Source organism: Diorhabda carinulata, chromosome X (genome assembly GCF_026250575.1).
Source record: "Diorhabda carinulata isolate Delta chromosome X, icDioCari1.1, whole genome shotgun sequence".
In the NCBI taxonomy this organism is placed as follows: Eukaryota; Metazoa; Arthropoda; class Insecta; order Coleoptera; family Chrysomelidae; genus Diorhabda; species Diorhabda carinulata.
In genome coordinates this window covers 46,189,299-46,216,345 of record NC_079472.1, presented here as the reverse complement: position 1 = coordinate 46,216,345, position 27,047 = coordinate 46,189,299, and the positions used below count along the sequence as shown (strand labels likewise).

The 27,047-nt window shown below is 31.0% G+C and overlaps 1 protein-coding gene across 2 annotated transcripts in view; it reads right to left on the bottom strand.

Annotated features, from left to right (window-relative positions):
* Positions 1–27,047, bottom strand: part of LOC130900460 (titin-like) — a 271,357-nt gene that overhangs the window by 175,883 nt on the left and 68,427 nt on the right. The window contains exons 1-2 of one of the 2 annotated variants that reach the window (XM_057811096.1): positions 26,078–26,131; positions 21,906–22,067 (exon numbers count right to left, since the gene is read on the bottom strand). Coding sequence is in view for 1 of the 2 variants with exons in the window: in XM_057811095.1 (XP_057667078.1) it covers positions 21,906–22,067 (162 nt within the window). In the remaining variant the exon portion in view is untranslated. Of the gene's footprint in view, positions 1–21,905; positions 22,068–26,077; positions 26,132–27,047 lie in introns of those variants that run through there. The other variant, XM_057811095.1, reaches the window with a different exon arrangement.

Genomic DNA, 27,047 nt, shown 5'->3' with positions numbered 1-27,047 from the left:
AAATTGACAGCTATTTGATTACTTCAAAAGTTTCCATGTACAACAAAGCCTACAAATGTCAAATATGACTTGAATATTGTAATAATTAAATTTTTTAAATTTAAATCATTGTTTTCCCCGTCATAAAAAAAATTGTGTATTATACACGAGAGAAATACTAGATTTTAGCATTCGGTTTTTCATACAACCCTCAGCTTAAATCTAGTACTTTTTCCTTGTAAAATGAATAACTATTATTTAGTTTTGCTATAAGGCTCATAGTTTACTTTCCATTGATAATCACCTGCCGGGTTCGTGCCATTTTACAAGGAAATTTTTTTTTCCTTTTAGCTCTTGCTTATTTCTAAATGTTGTCCCTAGAAATTCCTGTTTCTTTGATTTGAATGTTTATAATATGCTTTTATTCATGCTTTATAAAATTATTATTGTCGTTCACCCTCAAGAATTGTAAAAACAAGAAAGTCAATTAAAAAATTAAAAGCAATATGAAGAAAAATCGAGACGTTTTGAAATGTTTTGGAACAAACCGTATAGGTTTCAAAGATTATGATTGATGATTAAAAATTGAGTTATACCTACTCCCTTATATTGGTTCGCCGAAAAACTCCGAAAAAATCTATAAAAAAAATTACCTAAGTAAAAGTTGCTGGAAATAGGGTATCAAATCAATTTATGATGTCAAATAATAGGGTTCAAATAAAAAAAAATTTCTTCTGGGCCACCCTGAATATCAAAATTAAAATTTGAATACAGAAATCGATTATTCGTTAAATAATAATGGGTGTCTACGTTTAAGCTTTTGGCAGTATGGCCTTAAAATCATAATGTCCATTAACCTGGTGTTCCGCCCCAGTGTGCGACAGTGTAAATTCTTTACTCGAAGCAGATTGTTCCAGTGTTTTTATAAAAATTAAATCTGTCCATCGATGCCGCTTTTAAACTTTTGTTATTATAAAGGGAAGAACTATATTGAAGGTTCACAAACCAACGTTATTGTACATATATAATTATAAAATTCATAATCAAATTCGACAATTAACTTAGCGATTATACCCTTGGTGGCGTGGTTTAATTACTTTGGTCCGACAATGTGTGTTGCGATAGTAGTTTTCAAAAAGTCAAAAAAAGAGAAAATGGGAATTAGAAAAATTTAACTCTCAAAATAAATACATGATACGAGTATATTAACTATTCATTCTATTGCATCGTTTGAAGGTTGAGGAAAAGGTTCGTTGATGAAATAGTACTTAATTACAAAACAACTCTTCTAATAATTTAGTAAGTAACACTTCACTTTAGATGTCACTTCTTTACCGCTCAACTTCTTTGTATAGTTCGACACGTATCTTAAATAATCAACTAACTACTGTGCTACATATTAGCTTCTGCTTTATATATGCTCATGCGATAATTGTAGATCACAATAGAAACTTTTGTCAAGCTGCAAAGTCCAGGAACAATAGTCACCCAATAGTAAATCGACCCATCCACCATCTTTTATAGCTTCCACTACATCAAATTATGACCAGCGCCGTCCGAAGGCGTGCGCCTGTGTACCCGTCACACTAAATTTTCCACTACTTTAAATTAGGCCCGGCTTCGTTAAATGATGTGCGGCTGTATACACGGAGCGTAATAATAACTAATAGCTCAAATATTGAGCCCCTAACTTATTCTAAACGTTGAGTAGGTAGGTAAAGGTCGTGTTCCGCCTTCCTAGGTGGATAGCCGTGCAACGACCTCTCTGCAATTGGAGAAACTAAAATGTTATTTAAATATTTTATTTTTAGCCGATAAAATTTTTTCCAAAGTTAGAAACTATCTAACTTATAGATAATAATCTGATTTGCAGCAGTGATTAATGAATCCATTAATCACAGCTTTCTAAATCTAGCTATATTGTTTTGTTGAAAAAAAAACGTTTTTTATAATCTTATCATGTGAAACACTACTAAATATTTTCAATTTAGTCCTGTAAACATAGCGTCATTAATGTATTTGTCGTCTTATTGTTTCTTAACGTAGGTATCATGGTTTTGAAACGATTGATAAATTGTAGTAGCTTTTGTAACAAAATAAATTTGATTCAAACCGGTCAACATTATTGTATGTTTAGATATTTTATGTTACGTACATTATGTTAAAACAACAACTAAAAATGGATATAAAAACTGAAAGTGATTTTTCTCTAACACCACTTGGAGAAGAGAAATTAGAGAGGCTGCTGAAATTTATTACTGGAAAAGTCAAGGAAAGTATATAATATGGCATATGAATTTTGAACTGTTAATAGGCAATAACTATAAATAAATCCCATCCTCTTGTAACATTTTATGCCCAATATTTGTTAAATGTTAAACTAAAACATAGATTTTTGTGTTGATTGATTATTGCGGAGATATACGATTATTATAATTTTCGATAACTATGTACTAGGTATAAATGAACAATAATATATTGTTTGAAGTAGTTGTTAGAATAAAATAATAGTGTTTCTAAATTAGTAACAAAATTTTCCAATAAAAAACTAAAAAACAGAAATCTTTAGTAGTCGTGGATTAAGTATAGTATTCTACTCACGTATAATGAGTTATTATACACTCGAGAATAATATACTAATATATATATATATATAATATAATATATTATATATTATGTTTTTTTTGATAGAAAATTAGTTTCAAAAAACAAGTGAAAATTGACGTTTTGACCTATTTTGGTCTTTACCAGAAAATTTTGAAACTAATTTCTCATCAAAATAGACCAATTTCAAGACAATTTATCACAAAAAACAAAAATGTCTAAGAAGTAAAAAGAAATTTCTCTATATTGAAGTAGAGTAATATTTGTTCAAAAAAATTGTAAATTCGTTTATAAAATATTTTCTAAAAATATGCTGCATTCCTTTATGTAAAGAACACAACGTTCCGAAAATAAACCTGAGAAGTGAAGCGACATATGAACACAGACGAACAGGCGACAGTCGTAATTTGATACTATCAATCCCCGTTAAGGGAATAGTTCTAAAATAGTGGATCCCTTTAATTTGTATTTGATTATGAGGGGACTGACTGCTTTCATTAAAATGCACGTTTTGTAGGTAAAAATAGAGCTAGCGGTTTGCATTTTCAATGAAAAAGTTACTTTACTGTGGAAAAATATTAAATTTTTCAACTCCATTCACTTAGTTGACTCACTTCCAAATTTTTTCCAATAATCTAAAAAATAATCTTTCTGCAATTATCTATTTCATTTGGAAACGGAAAGTAATACGTGGGATCCAGATCAGGTGAATATGACGGATGAGGCAATAGCGTACAAATGGACAGGAGCATTGTCGTAATAGAATTATTTTCTTCAAGCATCATGATACTTTAACATTTATAATCCCAAAAATCTGTAACTTATTGACCATACCTTTTTAGGAGGATTTTTTTGTTTTTGGAGATAATAATTTTACCAAGTTTCACCTACTGTGATATATAGATAGAAAATACACTTGTTTTACGTTCGAAGATATTGAAACATTTCAAATTTATCGTCCTTTTGATCAGCACTAGGCAATCGCAGCACCCAATTTGCGCATAGTTTTTTCAAGCTCTATATTTCATACCTGTTCGGTTGAAATATCTACAATCTCACCTACTTTCATTCGACAAGTACGAATTTCATTAATTATTTTTGACGTACTGTAATTGACAGTTCCAGACGTTCAGAATCATTTGTGCACATATAGACACTTTTAAAAGCACAAAAAAACACACAAATCATCTCATGAGACGGAACACTTTCAGCATAATCTTAACGTCATTTTTCTTTTGTTTTCTAATTATTTTTTCACATGAAAAATAATCAAAAACAGTCGAAATTCTTTTTTCATCATATTTATCCAACAACAGAAACAGTTAACGTGAAATTAGTATAAAAACTTACACCAATGCCAACGCTTGATCCATTTTTCGACATACTTGCTCTATGTCTTAGCTGGGATGGCTTCGAGTAAAGATGAATAAATTCATTTTTATAGCTATAATAGATTCATGACGCGTTCCCCAAATTTATTATTGACTTTCTTGAAGAGAAAAAAGTCACAGAGAGCCAAATCTGGTTTGCTATAAAACAGCTAACTAATTCTCCGTATTGACCGTTTGACCCTCTGGAAGGTATTCATATTGAATCACACAACAGTAATTTCGACCTCTACTCGCCGTTGTTTCCGCAAAAAATTCAGTTGTTTCAGTACGAGTTTACTTATACCACGTAACATCAACTAGAATAATTTAAATCGACAATGATGATTTCAAAGAACCATTTCTTCAACATTTTTTATGCTGACAAAGGTGGATGGACGGCTCGCATGAGACATGTGATTCACGACTTCATAACCTTCTTTGAATGCTATGGTCCACACAAATACTTGAGTTCGAAACAAATACTTCTGCAACATTTTCAATGATCACGTAACCGTAATTACATTGATAACACGAAATGTCGAGCAATTTTCAATACCGGCTGATTTATGTGAAAGGTTGACAAACGACAACAGAACCATGGCAGAAACTAACAATATAGTCACTGTAGTGACAGTAATGTCGACCTGTGAAAAGAAATCTATATGTTGGGCCGAGTTTAATGGTCACTAAATATTTTCCTGGTGGTGTGATGTTAAATCTTTTGGTGCAAATCTCACTAGATCTGCAGATATATTGATTTAACTAATTTTAGAAACTTCACAACTTTGAAAATAGCTCCAAAACTGGATAGAATCCAGAATTACTAGATGCCGAAAAATGTATCCCGTAGCATCCATTACTGTAACACCTTTTGTTGTTACAGTATATACTATCATTTTGCTTAAAATAATGGATACAATCCAAAAATTGTTTTAAACTATAAAAAAACGGAAAGTCGTTTGTAGTGAATATTTTAAAGAAAGAAAAACTGCACCAATATAAAAATCAACTTGTTCAAGATAATCCGGACAGACACTTGAAATTTTTTGAAAACTTCAAGCATTGTGATGAAACAAATTAACAAGGTAGTATTTTCAGTCGAGGCAACGTTTTGTTTAAGTGGTACATTAAATCGACAATATTGCTACTGAGAGGATTTATATAATAATAGGGAGGGAATTAGAAGCCTAATATTTGGTTCCAACAAAATGGTGCACCTAGTCTTGATGTTCGAAGATTTCGGATAACCAGTTTGCAGGAAGGCGGATTGGAAGACATGGATCTATGAACTGGATACCTAGATCACCTAATCTTACCCCCTTTGATTTTTTTCTGTTGGGACATTTGAAAACTCTCCAATACTTAATGGGCAGATGATCGAAAACTCTGTAAATCGAGTTGACCCTATGTCAGATAGTGGACGGGAAATATTTTGAGCAAATTAAGAAATGGTTTTGATTCAATGGTTTAGTTAATTCGAAAGTTATTATTAAAATTAAGTTTATTGATTTATTTTTTTTTTAATGCAGGAATGCAAACTTTACCTAATGATGTATGAAAAAAATCTGTCATAAATTTGATAAATTTGATGTTTTATTAAACAAATAAATTGAACAGTTTGGCGTGTTTTTACATTTTTTTTTAAAATGAGAATGGTAGTTTTTACGAATTTTGGGCATTACTTCATCATAACCCTATATATTCATTGATCCGTCATGAGGCAATCAATAACATAAATTCAAACAATTATCATGAAAAAAATCAAATTATGTGAGTAGTTTTTCGAATGCTCTAATTCACATTCAAATCATAATAAAGATACTGCTATAATTGGTCTTCACATCTAAACCATTTTAATTTCTTGATTAATGGTTTTATAGTAATTTACTTCATTAACTACACTGAGTTTATAAAGTAATGGCTGATGAAAGATAAAAGATCAATTAATTGTATCGTAAAACTGCAAAATTAATTACTGCAAAATAAAATTACAATCAACAGATATGACTGCAAAAAATTTGTGTGTGATTATTTGTTAAATTTTTTATGAAACGCGATATCTTAAATATTTCATCTTTCTATTTAATTTTGAACTTTTTTTAAATATTATTTGGAATGGATAAATGTTGTCGGTTTTTAGTCTATTTTAATAAATGATGTTTTTAAGTTTCGACTTAACTTTGGTCTTCATCGGAGTATTTATTATATTTGGTTGTATTAAATTTTTCTCTAATCATATAATTTCATTCTAGAAATTTGAATAATTTCTTGAACTGGTAAACTTTCTAAAAAATTACGTTTGCGGAAATAATAGACTCTTACATGTACCGGCTGTTGTACCAGAAAACATCGATGCTGTGAGTAAATTGATATTGAAAGATAGTCATGTGACATACCGTAAGATTTAGGCATACTTTGGCATTAGTTCCTCTGGTATCATTTAATTTTGGTTCACGTTGGATACCGCATAAATTGGTTATCGCTTCAAAAATAGCACGTGTCGATTGGTGCAAAGAAATGCTAAAAAAAGTCAATCTTTGTGCTTCAAAAGACATCTATAAAATCGTGACAGGCGACGAATCATGGATGTATGCATATGAACCCGAAACTAAACAAAAATCGACTGTATGGGTCTTTTAAGACGAGTCAAATCCAACAAAAGTTGTTCGCCCCCGAATCACATCGAAGTAAATAATAGCTTGGTTTTTCGGAATAACTGGGCATGTCGCCATCGTTCCATTAGAGCAACGTAGAACGGTCAATTCTGATTGGTACACCAGCATTTGTTTGCCAGAAGTGTTCGGAAAAATTATGGAAACTAATCGCAGAAGACGAATCATTCTTCACCACGACAATGCGGGCTCTCACACATCAGTTCAGACAAATTGGCACCCAATGATTTCTTCTGATTCCCGCAGATCAAAAGTAAATTGCAAGGTCAACTTTTTTCGACACCTGAAGAAGCGGTTGATGCATTCAAATCACATAAATTCGGAGGTACCTCAATAGGAATGGTTCAATCGTGTGCAAAAGTAAATTCATCTTAATGGAAAATATTTTAAAGAAAAATAAGGCCATATATAATTTGCTTTTATTTGTCTATCTCAGAACTAAAGTAGAAACTCTCGTAGAATAGAATGAACGTGTACCAAAGTTTTCGCCTTTATATATAGAGAGAGAATCAATATCACTTCATATGCAGAGCTCTTTAGATATTTTTGCAGCACTATCTCTAATATAATTTTTTTGTGAATTTTGCATTATCCGCATTCGAGTTATCATCTACAATTGTTATGTTTGCTTTTTTCGTATCCTTCTGTATACTATATAATCAAATTTCTTCTGAGTGTTACTTCTGTTACTATTTAAATTAGTTTAATTGTTAACTTTTATGTGCATTTCATTAGTTTAATTAATTAATTAATTAGCATTTGAGTTGTGATGTGGTGTAAATTTAAAATAAATAATGTATTAGATCATTGTGTTCGAAAAGTCAACTAGCCCATAAAAATTCCAAAAGTTATAAACAATCAAACATCTACAAAAAATGGTGTTTGGTTTTTCGCTTTTGGCTCGAAAAGTATAAACGTTTTTGAATTCTGATTCCCAGAACTGCACCTCTATTATTTATAATTTTAATTTAATGCTGAGAATATCCTCAAAGTAAATTAAAAAATCTAAGATATATATGGGGCAATCTAAACACTTTAGAGCATTAATTCCCAATGGAATTTTTTTATTTAAGTCAATTTTCAACAAACTAAACATTGTTTTTTGATTGTTAATCAATAAGTTTTCTCAAATTATCTTCTAAATTAGATAAGAATAATTATTTTTTTTTTCGTTTTTGTCGTAGAGCCCTTCTTATATACGTACAAAACAAGAATGCTTCAAACAAAGTTACACAAATATAAATACTTTGTGTAGAATAAGTTTTGAGTTAACGTAATAAAACAAGTTTAATGTTCGGTATTTTTGCTTTGTAGTAAAATACAAAGCTGTATAAATTGTTCTAAAATCTGAGGGGTTTTCATCTATAAAATTATTTTTTTAAAAAATAAAACCATTAAAAAATTATTTTAGTTTCGAACGATTTTTGTTCCAGTAGAAATCCAATGAAATCAATTAATTTGAGGTCATCCAATTGAAGACATCCAATCAGTACATCATTTTACTAAAAACAGATCACATGGGCTGTTTTCACTTCATCACGTTGCCATAGATACATATTGATTTATTTCGATTATGACTTTTCAAATATTTCAAAATTTTACGGTTAGGTTGTAATACTGAGAAGGGTTTATGGTTTTTTGTAATGATAGAAAGTATCAATTAGAAGGAAATCGGAAGGCGGAAGGAATGGCTTTGATTTTAAAGGATTGGGCTGTGAAACTTGAGAAAAAAAGATGGTACAGAGTTTAGAGAAACTAAGGTCAAAACCTAACAAGTAAGCTGTTACAAGAAAAATATTATAAAGAAATGAAAGTTATGATTGGTCCATTCAAAATTGTTGTATTTCAAGAAGCGCAAGATGCCCGCGATTCTATACGACGAAAACTTCAATAAAATACGTGTAAAAGGAAACCAAGTTCGACAGCATCAAGTTCCGTGAAAATAACGAAAATAATAAATTCATGGAATGAAAATACCCCTGAAAGGCTGAAACGGGAATTTATCACATAGCCGCGGTAGAATTAGCTTAGCGAGGTAAGGAAGCAGCTGCTTGCTTGACTGACTATTTTTGTATCGAATCAAACAACGATGGTTCGGTGACAAATCGAGTTTAATGCAACCCTGTATTCGACAGGACTTGCCAAGGTAGTTCAAGAATGTGTACTGAAAGCAAATTTTTAATAGCTGTGATAGTAACATTTATCCTGTCACATTCTTTAAAAAATTGGTGCCAAAAAGTGGCCCAAAAATTGAAACCAACAGATTATTCTTAAGAATAAATCGTCACTAGAAACCAAAAAAATGATCACTGGTGTGATAATACGCCCATTGGGAAAGATATTCATAATTGGATACTAATCACTCCAATAGATCGCGTTTAGTCGGTTTGCCAAAAGTGGTGTACAAAAGCAAGAGCTTATAAAAATTACATCACAATCATCATTATAGAAACTAATAAGTCTTCACTCAACTTTTCTAATTGTTCTTTTGTTAATGGCACCCTTAAATAAATTGTTTTTTCTCTTCATTTTTTCTAGCAAAAAAATTTCTATCCGACTAAACCTCGAACAGACCTTCGCCTTCGGCAATGTCCAAACACAATCTTTCGAAAAATGTTCTTGGTTTATTACACTGAAAATTCATTTAAATAAAAAATTCCAACGGAAATAAATTCTCTTTAGTGTTTAGGTTCTATCATAATTTCTTTGGATTTTATTGTAAGTACCTTCCAAAAATTTTTTTAATTGACGTACACGCTTGCGAGGTAATGCACGCAACCTAACCATTGACGCCCAGAGGGCTATTTTCAGCATAAAATTGACGTAAGTAAGTAAGAAACGTGTATCTAGATCCACCCCACCGTTAAAAACAGTCAAAATAAGTTGGAAGAAATGAGAAAAACATTACAGTATTGAAGAAATGTACGCTTACAGGCGAATGCTGCGGATATCTTGGACGGAACATACGACAAACATAGAGGTCCTACAGCAAATGGGTGAACATAAAGAACTTCTCACGATAATCAAAGAGAGAAAGTTGCAGTAACTAGGACATATAATGAGAGAGCGATATGAGATTCTCCGCCTGATAATAGAAGGAAAGATCGAAGGAAAACGGTCGGTCGGCCGTAGAAAAAATTCATGGCTGAAAGACTTGCGCAGATGGATCGGACAGATGTCTACAGAAATTTTCAGAGCTGCGGTTTCTCGTGCGACAATAGCCACTTGGATCGCAACCTCCGCAGGGAGACGGCGTTGTAAGAAGAAGAATTGAAGAAAGTTTTGTTCGAAGCCTAATTGAATCTCCTATTCATCTTGTAGCAAACTGAGAATACCCCAATGAACTGGTAAGTTCTAATACGATTTTTGCTACTGACTACAACTAGTGTCAATGTCGAGACCAAGCATTTCGATTTTTGTACTTACATGCTACAAATAATGCGTTTCTATAGCGTATAAGTTTTAGTGTTAATATAACTTCCTACCTTAAATAGGAAAGTCAACAGTCACGTAATCAATATGGCAACATGAAAAAGACTCATCGAATATAAACGTGTTTTTTACTTATTCTTTTCAAAAGTTTCTTTTGCAAGGAAATAACCATAATTGGAGTAGCGTACGTAGCAATGTTGGAATAAGAGCGTTTCTCAAGTTACGGAAGATTCACAAAACTTCATTAACCACCAGGATGGAGCTCCGCCCTTTTGGCGGCTAACTTAAATTATTTTCTTGTGATCTCCGCGAGATCTTCTGATCTTATCCCATGTTACAATTTCTAATAGGGTTATGTATCACATGTACCATTTAATGTCTTTGTTCTATTTTTTAAAATCGAATTTAATCACTATCCTTAACTTTGGAACCTATGTTCACTACAGCATAAAATTCTAATTGGAAATAAATTAGAATTTTGCTTGCTACAAATTCAATTTTATTTATCTAATAATTATAATAATTATCATTATTTCCCCACATGCTCAGTCAGCATAATTTAGCACGGAGGCATAGATTTTAAATAAAATTATGATGTACATCAGGTTGTTCATCAAATAGGACAATATTTATACGAGAAAATTAATTGACCATGCAATTTCTCCAAAATTAAGAAAGCGTGCAAGTGGAATGCATTATAACATGCTTTCGTATCACGTTCATTATATGTAGGTATGCAAACAAAAATATTATAAGAAAATTTTGAATATATATAGATGTTACGAATAGGGTTTGAGAAAAAAAAGTTTTGTATAGTTTATATACAACTTTTATTATAATTTTTTTTAATTCTTTAATCAATATTTATAGAGAAAAAAATTATTGAAAATTCAAAAATTTTGTAGGTAGTTTAAACATTTCAGTAAAACCGCCATATTTCGTGACGTCATAGGTTTAAAATAAACACTGAATATATGATACGTATGATAAGTAAATTCTCTGGGTAATTCTAAAATAAGAGTATATAAAAAAGTGGTTTGAAAGTATTGGTCGTTTAGATGATCCTGCGAGATGTAATTATTTTTATTGCCAGAAGTAAGTTTTTAATTTTCAACGAGATTATGTAATAATGTGAGAACTTATAAAGGTTTATTCTTATATGTATATAGATAATATTTTTTTTATTTATACGTAGCTAATAAATAAGAACAGTATTATAACAGCACACGCTACGTTGGCGGCAACGATAACCTCGTGATCATCAAGCAGACAAATGTTCAATGTTTTTATTAAACTTATGACCTCACAACTGAAAACCAATGAGAATCGTTTTCTTATGTAGTTAAAAATTTGAAATTTTTAATTGAATATTTAAATATTTTTTTTCACAAAAAAATAAATACTGTATAAAAAATGCAAGTACCCGATTGTAGTAAATATGTGTTACTCAGTTTCATAAGACAAATGCTAAATCATACGAAATATGAACAATTCTGATATTAACTATAAAAAACAAAAGTAATAACTTGTTGCCCCACTGGAGACGGGTAGAAAATCAAACACTCTCAAAATAGTGGAGACCTATCTAAGACATATTGGGTGCGCGGAATGAGTGGAGTTAGCTGTTATAGTATAGAGATTATAATGACAAACAACAATAATAAACTTAAAAGCATTGTACAGGGAAGTAGAGAAAGGGTATGATAAAAAACTAATTTGCTTTTTAAGCATTAGACACTGATAAGAAGTGCAGCATTATCGCTTCTTAGGAAGTGGTGCTATAAATTGTGAACGTAAAGATATGTTTTAAGGACTTAGTACTACATGAAAATTGTAAAATAAAAGTGGCAAATTAATTCAGTGAAACAAAAATAGACGGAAGATTTAAATAATCTCCGTGCCCCATCAAACAATTGCACGACTGGTGGACAAATTGTATCCAAAAAAAGAGGTGATGCTATTTATTATTCCTCTACACGGTAAAACCAAATGTATAGAAATTTTTGAGCCGTAAGTCGACGAGAAATTCCAAAAATGTTCCTATATTGTGTATCATGAACCACAGCTATGATAGAAGCTGAAATCGCCAGACAATATTCCCTTTTCTGTAATAAATTGTAATATAGGAGTGATTTGACAGAAAACTGACTCTCCAGAGGTTGACAACACTTTAGTTATGATGATAATATTTTTAATTTCTGGTATGTTTGGTCATTTGTCTGAATTTTAGATAAATCTGAAAGACATATTATACACCAGAAACAAAAATACATTACAGACGAATATGCTCTCAAGAACGCAAAAACAATCAGGATTCTTTTTATTTGTTGGACTTCGGTTGTGATGTTTTTAATAGAGTTTTTTTTGCGAGGGTTCATTTGTTCAATTTGAAAATGGGTCACCAAAACAAAATATATAAGTTGAATAGATGGATAGGCGGCTTCATTAGTCCATATCTTTGGCTATTTGGCTGGGTTCATCGCATTAAATGAAAATCGCAAAAAATCTGTATCACCGAGAGATATTTGATTGAAAAAAAAACAATTCCAAATTTGATATGATTTTCAGGTGAAACAAATTATATATTGTAATATTTTATACAATTTTAGATAACCCCTGTATACTTATAAATTTTATTTATTATCGAAATTTAATTATCATTACGGCTAGCTCAAATTTATTTAATTCGGTGGCACGAGATTCTGTTTATTATTGAGTTCCGGTGTTTATACTGGTTATAAATATAAATCAACTATAATTGATTAACAATTGAATTGAGTAATTTTTAATAAACGTTATTTAAATATGAAGAATTACGTAATATTTTAAAATTAACTTAACAATATAATGCTTATAACAATAAAAATCGAAAAAAAAAATAATTCAAATTTATCAACAGTAAAAGCACAAGAGCTTTTATTATCGGATAAATTTTTTTTGTAACTAAATAATTTTGCCAAAAAATTTTGAGTTAAAAAGGAATTTATCCTTAAAAGCGAAGCTCGTGTGTTTTTAGGCAAGATAAATTAACGACCGAATATATTTGAATGAATAACAACAATAATTATCTATATTGATACAATTAAATTATTTAAATGAACAGTTACTAAGTACACAACTGTTACAAATTGTTTGGTTTGATCTACTGATTTCAAAATTTTCTTCTCTGGTATTGACACATGTAGAATATTCATTTTGATTTTTCTCACTCAAGGCTCGTAAGAAACTAATAAGATTTTCGTGATGTTCAGGATCAATTTGGAGGTAGGGTTTAATAGAAAATGATGATGAGTGCCCTGTTATCTTTATAATTTGGTTAACTGGGAAACTGTACTAACACGGTTCGAATTATTGGTAATACTATTATTTGTAATGTCGAGTCCAATTTTAGTTGCAGAATATTTGGTCCAAATAGAAATCGTATTAATACCCAGTGGAACATTTTATCAAGGTTAATTATATTAATCTAATTTTAATTTTTTTATCAACATCTCGACAAACATGTATAATTGTTCTTTAATTATTGACACCAAAAAATAAAATTCACTAACCTTGTTTTGATAATTTATTCCACAAATATAATTTAATAATTACTTCCTCCTGGTTTCTAGCATACAGCGTCACTCCATATAATTCAGGAACTCAGGAACCAATTGACAAACTACTTACTTATTCACATTCACTGCCTCAGAGACAAAAAAACAATTGAGGCTACAAAGACAGAGTTTCCTTTCTATTTTATACCTTCGTGTCTTTTTCCCAGTGGTAACTATCTAATGTTTTATAGAAACGATAGATATTTAAACAATCATTAATTTTTCAGTTTTTTTCTAAATATAAGTATTTTTGATTCATTATCTCTCTCAATAGTTCTCACAATTACATAATAATTGGTCCAAATTATAAATGCTTATTCAATATATAATTTAGAATGTCAATTGATTCATATTCTATGATCCTAGTAAATGTTACAATCAATTTAACTATATTTTTACAACTTAAATTTTAAATTTAACACATATAACCCTTTTTATTCATATTTTTCAACATTAAACATAACTTCTTTTCAATAAACTCTAATTATTTTATTTGAAATTATAAGCAGATGCCTTATTCTATAATAAAATATTTCGAAATTCTAACAGCTGGTTAAAAACTGGAAAAGACCAATTCCGGTTTTGAAGTTATGTTAATTTGACTTACAAATATGACATAATTTTAAAATTATTTTTATTATTATTATTTAATATCACCAATTTAAATAACTTTTTAATGACATACTATTTGTATCTAGTAAATTTACCTTACTTATCAGTTATTGAATATTCTTATTGTTTATTTTATAGAATTTATTGTCAATGTTATTTTATAATGAAATTATTGATATATAATGTAAATACATCCTGATATTAACAAATCCAGTCAATCCATAGATTTGAATAACCTGTATCATTACAATATATTTATCTGCGCTCCTTTGTAAGATTATTTCTCAATTATTTTTTAAGTTAATGGTTCTCGTTCTCTTCACTTCAATTATTCCATTCCATTTGATTCCATTTAAATATCGAGGTTAACGTATTATAAACTTTTTTTATTTTAGTCTTTAAGAGTGCATGACGGACTCACTCCAAGGTCATCAAACGATGAATTTGTTATAAAAACATATCAATGGACGAGAAATTTATTATTTTCATTGAATGACTCAAGCTAGAAACAAAAATACGGTCGTTATGTTTCACTGACAGAAATAAATTTTTAAACCAGAAAAACTGAATGTTCACATATGACTTGTTTTTGTCAAATCTACCCTCAAATTTTTTTTGCACATCTAGAGTTTCTTTTTTTTTTAAATTTTCATTATTGGGACAACCTACAAGAGCTGAGACAGGCAAAGACTCTTCCGGGAAACTACGAGTATAAGCAGAGTAGATCTGCTGAATGTATTAACCTAAGTAAGAACAATCTACGAATACTAACATGAGTTAGCAGATAATGCGGCGTGCAGAATTCCCGAGCACTACACTGAGAGCGTATGATATAGAAAACGAAGATCTCTGGCAACTGCAGCCATCCCACATTCTAGACTTTTTAAAAGGAGTGGGATTAATGGATCAGCAGTAAACACTGGGTTCTCCAGTAACGCAGCAAGATAGGAGAATACAATAGATCCTTTGGATCATAGTGTATACGAGACCCCAAATCCGTACATACGTATTAAGATGTGGTTAAGATTAATATCTCAAGTTTTTGCGTCACGAGTAGTTCGAAGAAACGTTGTTCAAAAAATCAAGATCATTTTTGCTATAAATGAGAAGAATATGTGTTTAAAGATTGTAGAAAATACCTATTTTGAGTACGTTGGGATGCTCTGGAATAAAAATCAGGTGTCTTAGGCTAGTAATAAAAGAGGCTTGTAACCGTAAATGGCGAGAACTCATGTACTAGTTATATTCAACATCCAGTGCAGCGCTAATCTGATCTTTCAGTGCTCAAAATTATATCTGAACCCTTAGAACAAGACATTAAGTACTAAGCTCACCACAAAATGGATGCTGATTTTGAAAGAACGTCAAATGAGCCAAAAAGCTTTTCCCAAAATAATTTAGATGAAAAGCTTTCTAAACAAGCTTCAGAATTGTTAGCTTCTAGACTGGAAGAAAACTTTGCTTCCCTCAGACAATAATAAATAAATTTTTATCATAAAAGAGATAAAGAATTACCGAGTTATTTTTCCGAAGAGGTATTACCTGTTGTTCAGATATCAAAAACTTGTAGATAAAAATGGGCTTGAAACAATAACAACCAACGACTGGAATTTATTCATTGACCGCTCATAACGTAGCCTAAAATGTATATGTTGGGGTACCTTTAGCCGCCCATTTTAAAAATGTTGAACATCCTTCCCGTTCAACAAAATCGTTATACGGTAGAGCTAAACAAGAAGTTGGGTAAGAAAAAACTGGCCCTTGAGAGAATATATAGAACCTGGAAAGAAAAATATAGTCCAGACAAAATTATCCTTCCACCATTACATTTAAAACTGGGCAATATGAAACAGTTCGTTAAATTGCTAGAAAAAGATTGGAATTGCTTTTCTCACTTTCATCAAAAATGTCCCTAATTCACTATGGAAAAGATTAAAGCCAAATTAGACAGGAAACATTAGAAATTCTATGATTAAGTTAGAGCTAACAGCTTGGACGGCTTTGGTCTCTGTGATGCAGAATTTTCTCGAAAATAAAAAATCCGAAAATTATATTGAACTTGTAGAAGACAATAAAAAATACGGGTTGCAATATAAGCACAAAACTCCATTCTCTTCATAGAGCAGGGAGAACGTACGCAACAGGACTCAAGGTTTCTGAAATACGAATATAATGCCTGACTTTTGTTGGCCTGTGATATGTTTTTTTCCAAGGTCTACACACCAGAGAAAAGCATTTAAACAAAGATTTTCAGAATTATATGATCAATTTCTACGTAAAGTTTTACTTGGTAAATAAATGTTTTGTTCTGTTATACATACATAGCTGAAACTCAGAAACTAGAACTGATCAAAAATTTTTAAATATATTTTTGAAAATAGCATATCATAATTAGTCAGTAACAGCTGAAATTTCTTCGGCAACATTTGTTTTGGTATTAAAAATTGGGGGCGGGGAAACAAATTTGATGATGAATAAGTATAACATGTGCAGCAGTTGAATCTTTGATCCTTTTTTGATACTGCATATCATCCTAAAACTCCCCGGTCAAATTATTGATACTATAAGTAAATTTATGCCCATCTAACCCAATTGACCTTCATCCAAAAATTCTTGTTTAGGTAGCCAAAGATTTTTGAAAATTATGTCGCTAAGTTATATTTTCAAGCAAAACTCCAAAGAAACGGCTGCCTAAAAACATCTAGTAACTAAAACTAGTGGCCACAGAAAAACTACGGCATAACGATCGTGAGGTTATGATTCTTTTCATTGTATCCAGCATAAGATCGGCAGTCTCCATTTCCTGGTACATCAGTTAATTCACTTTCCACTCACCATCGAGAGATACAATAAGGGAAAGACCTTAATTGAGGACGTAGCTGTACGTTAAATAATAAGAATTGTAAATAGGTTAATCAATCGTCATAGGTTTAAGAAATCTCTATGCGAAACTACTTTTTTCCAAACCCAAAATTGGAATTGGAAGGAATATTTAGCCGACTGGGTTAAAAATTGCTTTATAAATAAAGCGATTGTTGGGCAATCCTAAGGATGAAATACAAAAAGAGTGGTATATATGAAATTATCTATGCTGATTGTGATAAGAATGATAAGAAGTATATTGGACAGATAAAGAGATCCGTTAGTGTCCGGTTTCAAGAGCACATATCTCATTTAAAATATGGACGGACCGGAAAATCAGTTATTGCCGATCACGCTGCCAGTCACAATCATGACATAAATATTAATAATATACAAAATTATTTTGTCAAAATTACCTGTTGCCTCTCTTCTATTATGAGGTGGAATTATACTAAATAGTTTATCAATACACGTCTATAAAGTTTAAAGTTTTGTGGTAACATTTTTGTTTAATAAGCTTGAAAAATTTACTTCAAAAGTAGATACTTCTAATTTAAGAATTTCTTATCATCATGAAAGAACGTATCACATTTTCGGAGTTTGAAAGGATTAAGAAAGATAGTCGCAACACAATCATGACTCATCACGCTGGGGGTTTAATCTCCACAATTAAATCAAATTCGATTGGATCGCTTAGTGGGAAATGAACTTAAGATCTAATTCAAATCGAATTAAACAGTTAACAGGCGACCCTAATACAACTCTCTATTATTTTCCTATTACAATTAATGACTATTACTAATAAGATTAATTATCTTGCACAGCACACCATCGTTCGTTTAATATAGAAAAATTAAATGCCGTCACAGTTCCACGGACTTAAACTATGAGTGATGTATTTTCAACAATTAAGGGTAATCTGGTTCGTAAAACGAATTAATTAAAAATAACTGTTAGTATTAGAGATGTCAAAAAATTTTACTTTAAAGTTTTTTCTTTTTCTACTTCTTGAAAGAATGAGAGATAGTTAAAGTAGTTCAATATTACATTGAAATAATAATTGGAACTAAGAACTTTATTTCAGATTTGGGCTAAAGCCTTTGAAAATGGTAAAAAATTGTAGTTGGACGAAACCCATAATTAAAAATAACTGTTTGATAAGCTTGAGATCGAAACAATGGGAATTAATGTCAAAAAAACTCCAATAATTTAAGCACAAAATATAATCAAATTTTAGAAAAGTAATTTAATAAACTCAAAAGTCCGTAAGACAAACAAAAGCAAACTCACTGACACAGATAGAAAACCTTTGAATCGAAAAAGAAAACAAAATAGGCATGCTAATTATGTTCAATTGAGTGTTTTATGGAAAGGAACTATAGGAAAATCTGTTTCGTGATCCACATGTCACAGTGAAGCTGAGATATTTGGATAATTATTTGTTTAATATCATTCTATAGGCAAAAGAACTCCTTATTGACATGATATGACAGAACACGGAAAAAATAGATTGAAATTGGTCAAAAACCATAGGAATCAAGACTTTACAGAGCCGGGTATCTTTTTGATGTCGGTATAGGTGATTGTCAAAGTAGATTCATCGATTTGAGAATTGGACATTCGGATTTTCCGAAACGGAAAGTTAAATTTTCCAAAACCATATGGTATGAGGGTCGATGTCGCCTAATGGTGTCGGACGGTTATAATTGACATAATAGTGTCAACAGAAGCAATACAAAAATGGTTACAATTTGTAGATAAAAGTTTGTAAAAACGAAAAAATAAACATAAAAATAACGAAATAAAGATACGAATAAAATAAAACTACAATATACAGGAGAAATGAACATTGAATAATAAAATTATAGGTAATAGATAATAATTAGTACATAAGTCGTATATAAGAGCATAGCAAAAATTAAACCTGTATGAATCAAGTGCGGGATGAAATATTATTATAAGAAGAGAAGTCGTTTACAAAGTAGAAGGCACTTTCCAGTGAATATACCACCAAATTATTGCGGGATGCGGGAAAAGATGATATCGATTTTATTTCAATTGGCAAGTGATTGTACATTTTTTGCATTGTAAAATATTGAGCCCTTAACTAATTTTAAACGTGGAATAGGTAGTAAAGGTCGTGCTCCGCATTCCTAAGTGGATAGCCGTGCAACGACCTTTCTGAAATTGTAGAAGTGTGCTTACGAATTAGGCAAACGGATTCAAAGATGAATAAGGAAGGAAGAGTCAAAATTTTTAATCTTTTAAAGAAGTCCCTGCAGTTTAGTCCGAGTAAATATCTAACAGTTCTCTTTTCTAGATTGAGGATTCGCTCAAATTGAGTCGCATCACACGTACCTCAGAAGGGAAGGGCATATCGGAGATGCGACTCAATAATAGACTGTTAAGGAGGTGTATGTATAAGTTCAGTTCTTTGAAAACTGATCTCAATGCAAAGCAGAAGGAACTTAATTTTTTAGATAAGGCAGCAATATGTAACTCCCATTTCAATAAATTGTCCACAACAAGCCCTAAGAATTTCAAAGATTCAACGACGTCAATGGTGGTGTTACTTAATAAAAGAGGCTGCAATGTATACTTATTTGATAAAACTTTAGTTTTAGAAAAGTTGAGACAGATAAGATTAGAATCGCACCATGATTTATTGGTGATTAGGTCACTAGATATGATCTTATGAAGTTCAGGGTTGATCTTAAAGAAACTAGTATTGTCTGCAAATAGACATATTTTACCACTGATGTCTAGATGGGAAATGTCGTTTATAAACAGTACTGCAATTTGTTGATTAAAATATTATGATTAACACAATCGAAAGCCTTAGAAAAATCACAAAAAGTTGTTGCTGTTTAGGTTAGAGTAGACATTATTTAAGAGGGAGAATATAGAATCATTTGTGAATTTGTTACTTAAAAACCCCAATTGGCGGGTAGTAAGTATTTTATATTTAAACAAAAAGGACAAAAGCCTTGTTTGACCAATGTTTCAATGGTCTAGATAACATAGGAAGGAGTGCAATTGGACGCTAATTCGATGCTTGATTTTTATCTCATTCTTCTCCTTTATGCAGAGGTATAATTATAGCTGTCTTAAGGCAATTGGGAAAAGTGCCATTTTAAAATGAAACTTTAATTGGAGCGGTAAGGTGATTTAAAGATAAAACAGAATTGTCAAGAACTTAAATACAAAGACGAGGAGAATTTTTCCTGTTATAAAAGGTAAAGGCAGTAATATAGATTCGATAATCATTATGAAGGGTTGCTTGTCTAAAGTTTACGTATATGTTACTAATACTTTTAACATCTTAGAACTAAATAAGTCGAAAAGTCAATATTTTCATCTTTTTCAACATTTCAAATAAGAACAAATGCTTTTGCCGTAAGCTTTTGTGATTCGTGAATTTATTGGATCGATTTTAAACCTTATTATTTCCAGTTTTATTACGAAATTGCTTCTTGAGGAGTTGCTACGAAAAGAAGTGTGAAATTTACTACCGAAAACGTGGCTTTGCCGCTTTTTTCCACTATGTAGTGTTGTGCTTAGTGTAGACAAGCGGTAAATATCTGAAACGCGAGAATATTGGAAACTTGTAGAAAATGAGCAGGATTCGGACAAAAGCACTGATGAAAATGGGTTAACCTATCTAAATTTAAGTTTGTCCTTGTACTTTTCAGCTGGCTCTGGGTTATCACTTTGCAACCTACTTGTGTTTGATGAACTTTAGACCACAACAATGGAAATTAATGTGAAAAAAAAATTAAAGCAAAAAATTACAAAGTACAAATGTCCTAACTTTTGTAAATTGCTTGAAATCTTACACATTCGATTCCAGCTGTATTATTTTCACTTGAATAAATATATAATGTGACTATGGAGTCCTCTTAGCACCATGAAACAATAAAAAACTAACATGGGTACATACGAGAAAATCAATTGTTTACCCCAGGACCCACCTTTTGTCGTAGATCTGCTTTTTTCTTAGATTGCCTAATGTTATTATGTTTGATTTCTATTGATAGAAGATAGTACATAGTAAATATGTATTTGATAAATCTTAAATTGAGTTACGTGATGAAAGACCTCCACCGTTTCTATTATATTAATATTTTATATCACCATCAACTATAGTTGAAGTACTTTTGTTTATATCAAATAGTTTCTACAGGGTGTTTCTATATTCGACCGACAACGCTCTATCACAGAGAGATCTCAATAAATGATTCATTTTGATATAGGAATACGAACCCTTACGGGTCCTAGTTGCTGAGATATAGAGTGATTAAAATTGTGAATCAAAATAAAAAATGTCCCATAAATCAAGAATGACTTTAATTTTTTTTAATTTGGTGACCATTATACTCCTTAACAAAGTAATATTTTGACATAAACTAACTTTGGAAAAATTTAAACAGTGACTCGCTGTTAAAATTAGTTGTCACTTTTATCCCCCAATTTTTTGCCCACTGGAGTGAATTCTTTTTTTAAATTTTGTTTTAAATTGCTTGATTATTTTTAGTTAAAAAACGTATAACCTTTTATTGAACTAAAATGAACGGTGTTGTAGAAATTTGCCTCTAAACAAATCTTTCATAGTTTTTATAAAGAAAATATCCTAACCGATTACATTTTGTACAGCCTGAAGACGTTTTTGACATATTATACTCACTTTGTTCAGTTACCATTCAAACTTAAATTTGTTGTAAGCTGATAAACATTGTAATGGATCCTCTGTACAATTATAATTTAAAATACATACATACCTGGATTTTCTGTAACCAAATTATAAACGGTCCTGGCAACTACTTCATTCGAGAGAATATCCCATAATCCATCACAGGCTATTACTAAGAAATCATCGTTGTCTAAAGTAATTTCCTGGATATCTGGAACAGCAGTGACAAAAGGTTTGTACTCTGGATCACCTAAAACATACAAACGAAAACAGATAGTATGATATATTTTTTGAAAATAACGGATTGACATTTTTTTAACCACCATGTATAATATTACAAAAACTTCAAGATACAGTTCTATTCAAATATAATATAATTCTACTAACTACATAATTTAATTTATATTTGAAAATGAAATAAATATTTTGAATATAGAAAAGTTTTAGTGTTTGTATTCAATATCTATATGTAAAACTTGCTCCACAAAAAATTGAGAGGTTCATAAATATGGGATATATGTCAAAAATGATCTTTAAATCAATGATATTATCTATAAAAATTTCACTTGCTTATTTTACCAGTTTCTATGTTTTTAAAGGCCGCTTTACATGAAGCAAGACAACGTGCAATGCAATGCAAGAAGCAATATTTCTTGATCAAAAACATGCGCACATGAATTTCAGCTGATTACTCTATGAAGGATGTCGCCCTTGCAACTTTATTGGTTTGGTGCCGATTTTATTGCGTGTAAGTTGCAAGAGAGAAATGAGTTTCTAATCTGCTGATATTACGTTTTCCTTCCTTAGAAAGTTTTAAAATTTTTCTTCGTCAATTTCAACTAATTTTTCTATGTTTTTTGGTCTAATTTTCTAGCTAAACTGTCCATCAGATTCCAAAAGCAAGTCGTCGTAGACAGTTTACTGAGTTGTATGAAAAACCACGGATTCGACAACAATTACCTGAAGGAGAACTGGATTTCATTTGAGAGTGATGGTGCCAGCGTAATGTTAGAGAAAAAATCAGGCGTTGTAGAGAGGCTGAGCAAAATGTATCCAGGCAATATTGTCTGGCATTGCATGAACCACAGGCTTGAGCTAGCATTAAGTGATGCAATCGATGAAGTTGGATTCGTAAATCATTTTCAGATTTTTAAGGATAAAATCTACTCCATTTATAGTAAATCACCAAAAAATCAGCGTGAACTAGCTGAATGTACCTCAAAGCTATAACAAGAAATACAGAAAATAGGAAAGATTCTGGGAGCTAGATGGGTAGCAAGTTCTTTCCTAGTTGTTTCTTCAGTGTGGTATGGATACTCTGCTATATACAACCATTTTGAAAAGGCTAAAGTAGACGCAGACAGAACTTCAACAAAAAGAGCTATGTACAGTGGTATCTCCAATCAATTTTCGTCATCTCAGTTCCTACTAAATCTTGCCGTTATGTACGATATTTTGGCAGAACTTTAAATGCTGTCAGAATTTTTGCAGTCTCTTGAAGCTTATATTGCTGAAAAAGAGGGTAATTTTAACAATGTTCCCCTCACAAACAACTAAAAGATTAAGGTCATCAACCATAGCCAACTTATAACCTGTAATAAACAATCTTAATCATGAATCAACATAAGCGTCAGCGGATGGTACCTCAGCCAGTAAGGTAAAATATGACTCACTATTGTCAGACTTAAAAGTACAAGAGTACCTAAGGACCTAACACCTTTATTAAACTGCACGAAATTGATACCATGTAGTTCATCAGAATGTGAACGAGGGTTCAGCCTCATGAATCAAATAATCACTGATTTGAGGTCAAGAATTTTGACAAAACACGTTCCGAGCCTTATGTTTATAAAAGATCATGGACCAAATATCAAAGACTGGAAAGTGGAACCTTATGTCAAAACTTGGATGAGAAGGCACCGTAGCGCGAGAACACGCCAGGCGAAACAATCACTGGACGAGGAAAACCCATATGTTAAGATTTTATAAATGTTCTTTGTATGATTCAAATTAATAAACCATGCTTTTTACTATCAGCTTTGTCCTATTTTTTTTTATTTTTATCTTAATGCAATATGAATTTAAAATGTATTTTACAGAACAGTGAAAAATACAAAGTACAATGGCTTCAAACGACTTAGTAACACAAAAGAATTTTCACTTATGAATTGCGGTATTATTTAAATACGGGCTACTTTATACAAAGCTCATTGTTGTCTCAAAAGAGCAGTATTAAATATAATATGTAATGAATTTATTTTTAAAGTAAGTAAGGTTCAAAGAAAGTAGACTAAATAGGCGCGAACTAGCTTTTGCAGCCGGCGCGGCACTAACGTTGCTGCGCAGCCGCCACGACTCCATGTCACTACTCCATGTACTAATTACAGAGAAAATGAAAATTAGAAGAGAACGGCAGCAAACCAAATCACCAGTTGATAAAACAATTTTAAACAGTGCATAAAAATGAGCCGATTTCTGAATACATGAGTGAATTAACTTATGATAACAGTACGTATTATTCACTCTGCAAAGCAACCAAACATTAAAAATTTCTATTCTACGTTAACCACAAATGAAAAAAGAAGATGGAAGCTGGGTCCAAAATATTAAATGAAAAGCAAATAGTTTCGTGGTACTTTTGGAGAAAATCTTCCAGACCAACGAAGGTGAAGAAACCCAAGACTGCAATAAACCAGAACAGGAGGATTCCATTGTTAGACCTACTTCTCAAAAAAAGGTTTCTACAGAAATTATGACTAACATAAATCCTGAAAAGCTTCTGGATTTGATCGCATCGCTGGGGAAATACTGAAGCAACATCCACGGAAAGCTATAGTCAAATTAACCAACTTTATTAATGCGTCACTCATACGTAATCGTCGTAGTAGCGGAGGTCATTATGACATCTAACAGAAATAAAAGCAAAAGTATCTCAGGGCAGTGTACTAGGCCCTATACTCTACCTACTGTATACCGGCGATATACCAAACCTTGAATACAATACAATTGCGCCATATACTGATGATACGGCCATTTTGGCCATAGGAAACGACCACGAAGAAGCTAATATTAAATTACAAACATCCATAGACCTGATTAATAGCTGCACTCATATATAGCGTATTAAGTTGAACGAAAATATATCTGCTCATGTTAACTTTACGAACAAATGAAAACAAAATATCCTAATAAAAATAAGCAATGCTCAAATGCCTTTTACTAACAATACAAAGTATTTGTAAATGACACTTGACGAATGCCATGATTGAATGTGTTAACTTCACTTTTTATTTTTACTTCTGTGTATCTGTAGACTTCTCTTTCACAACTACATATTTTTTTAATCGGGATCATTATCAAAAAATAATCTTAAAAATTACAACAAGATTCCATAGATGGGAATATATAAAATTATATAAAATAAACAATCCACATTAAAAAGAAACGAGAAGAGCTACGTATAATATAAAGAGATGCACTGGCTTCTAGAGATAGACATTAAACAGATATTAAAACCCATCTGGACATATGGCATACAACTCTAGGGCTGTGCCAATAAAAGTAATATTCAAGTGATACAACGTTTCCAAAATAAAGTATTAATGCATCTTTGTACTTCCGTAACGGTGATATCCATAGAGACCTCAATGTAGAAACTGTTAACCAGACTATACTTCAACATAGGAATGTTGAGGTTACTCCTCGACAACGCCAATTTAGTTAAGAGGCTTAATAGGATCAAGCCGTTGGAGTCAGTTTAAAAGACGGTATTATTGGGCACTAAGTTGTATTAATAAGAAGGACGTTAGACTTTAAAAATTTCTACGTTAGTTAAGTTAATTTAGAAAAAAATTGCTTTTTGATCTTCGTGATCAGATTGTAATGACAGAAAAATGCCCTAATTGGGTGCTTTCTTTAACAAAAAAGAATATTAGCAAGAGTTGTCCTAAAATGTTACCTCACTTTAAATATTAAAGGTGAAACGGAAAGGGACTTGTACAAATTTAATGAATTATATAATTGAATATAATTCATAATCACTTCATGATTCATAACCAGAGATATGACATTTTAAAAATAACAGTATTTGAAATGCAAAATAGAAAATACAAGATACCTATTTCCATTTTCTATTAATATACTTTTTTAAAAAAGCATTTTATATTTTATTTGAAATACCTTCTAGGACATATTTTGTATTTGCAAAATGTAAAATACTTTTTGCTAAGTTTTAATAATTAATGTGATAAAAAATGATACCTTTTTTTCTCACTATGACAACACTGAATTGAACTGCTTTCTTGTCAGGACACATATAATAGTAATCTGGGCAGGCCACTTAGGTTGCCTAATGCGTCTAACCAAACGAACGAATGATCTCTTTTTACACTTTTAATAAAGTTATCTTGTTTTCCGATAAAATAATAACGAAACCAAAAAAGTGAACCAAATAATTATTATACTGTTTCAAGTTTGTTAGCAAGTTGATCATAAATTCGGTTAACTGGTGACCTAACCTTAGTGAATTACACTAATTGAAAACATCTAAGTACACAAAATGAATGATTATATCTCATGTGATTATGTTATTTTTCATGAGCTACCCTCTAACCACCAAATCTAATTTATAAATTATTACCAATTTTAATTGATACATTGATTTATCTATGCGTGCAAAATACACAAATGTTATTTTGTTTCTCAATCCCCGTAATGTTTTATTTTTTGTTTTAGGGATGTTTTAATCCTTTATCATTCATATTGAAAACATTGTTTTAAAATATAAAAAAGGATATTGGAAGTGAGAGTAATAATATATTGGCTGTTAACATAAATAACATGTTAATTTTATTTCTTAATCAAATTTAATATTTTTTTATTTGTTACATAGTATTGGTCTTGTCATATATAGACAATAGGCGTATATAAATAAACATACTGCAATAGCTGGTTCTGGTTGTGTATGTGTGAATGTATAATGATATTACTTCTTTTTAAATGGTAATCTATTGACACAATTTATACAAAGTTCTCTTCCAACTACTTTGCCAATGTCAATTAATTTAGACAAATTGGTTATAGATTTCATAAATCATTTAGGATTCTAATTGAAGGTGCTCTAAAACTACAAAACCTATCAAAATTTATGTATCGTCGCACATGTAACGAGAGAATTACTAATATGTGCGCAGAATATAAGGAAAATTTAAAAATAAAATTAAAAACTGTT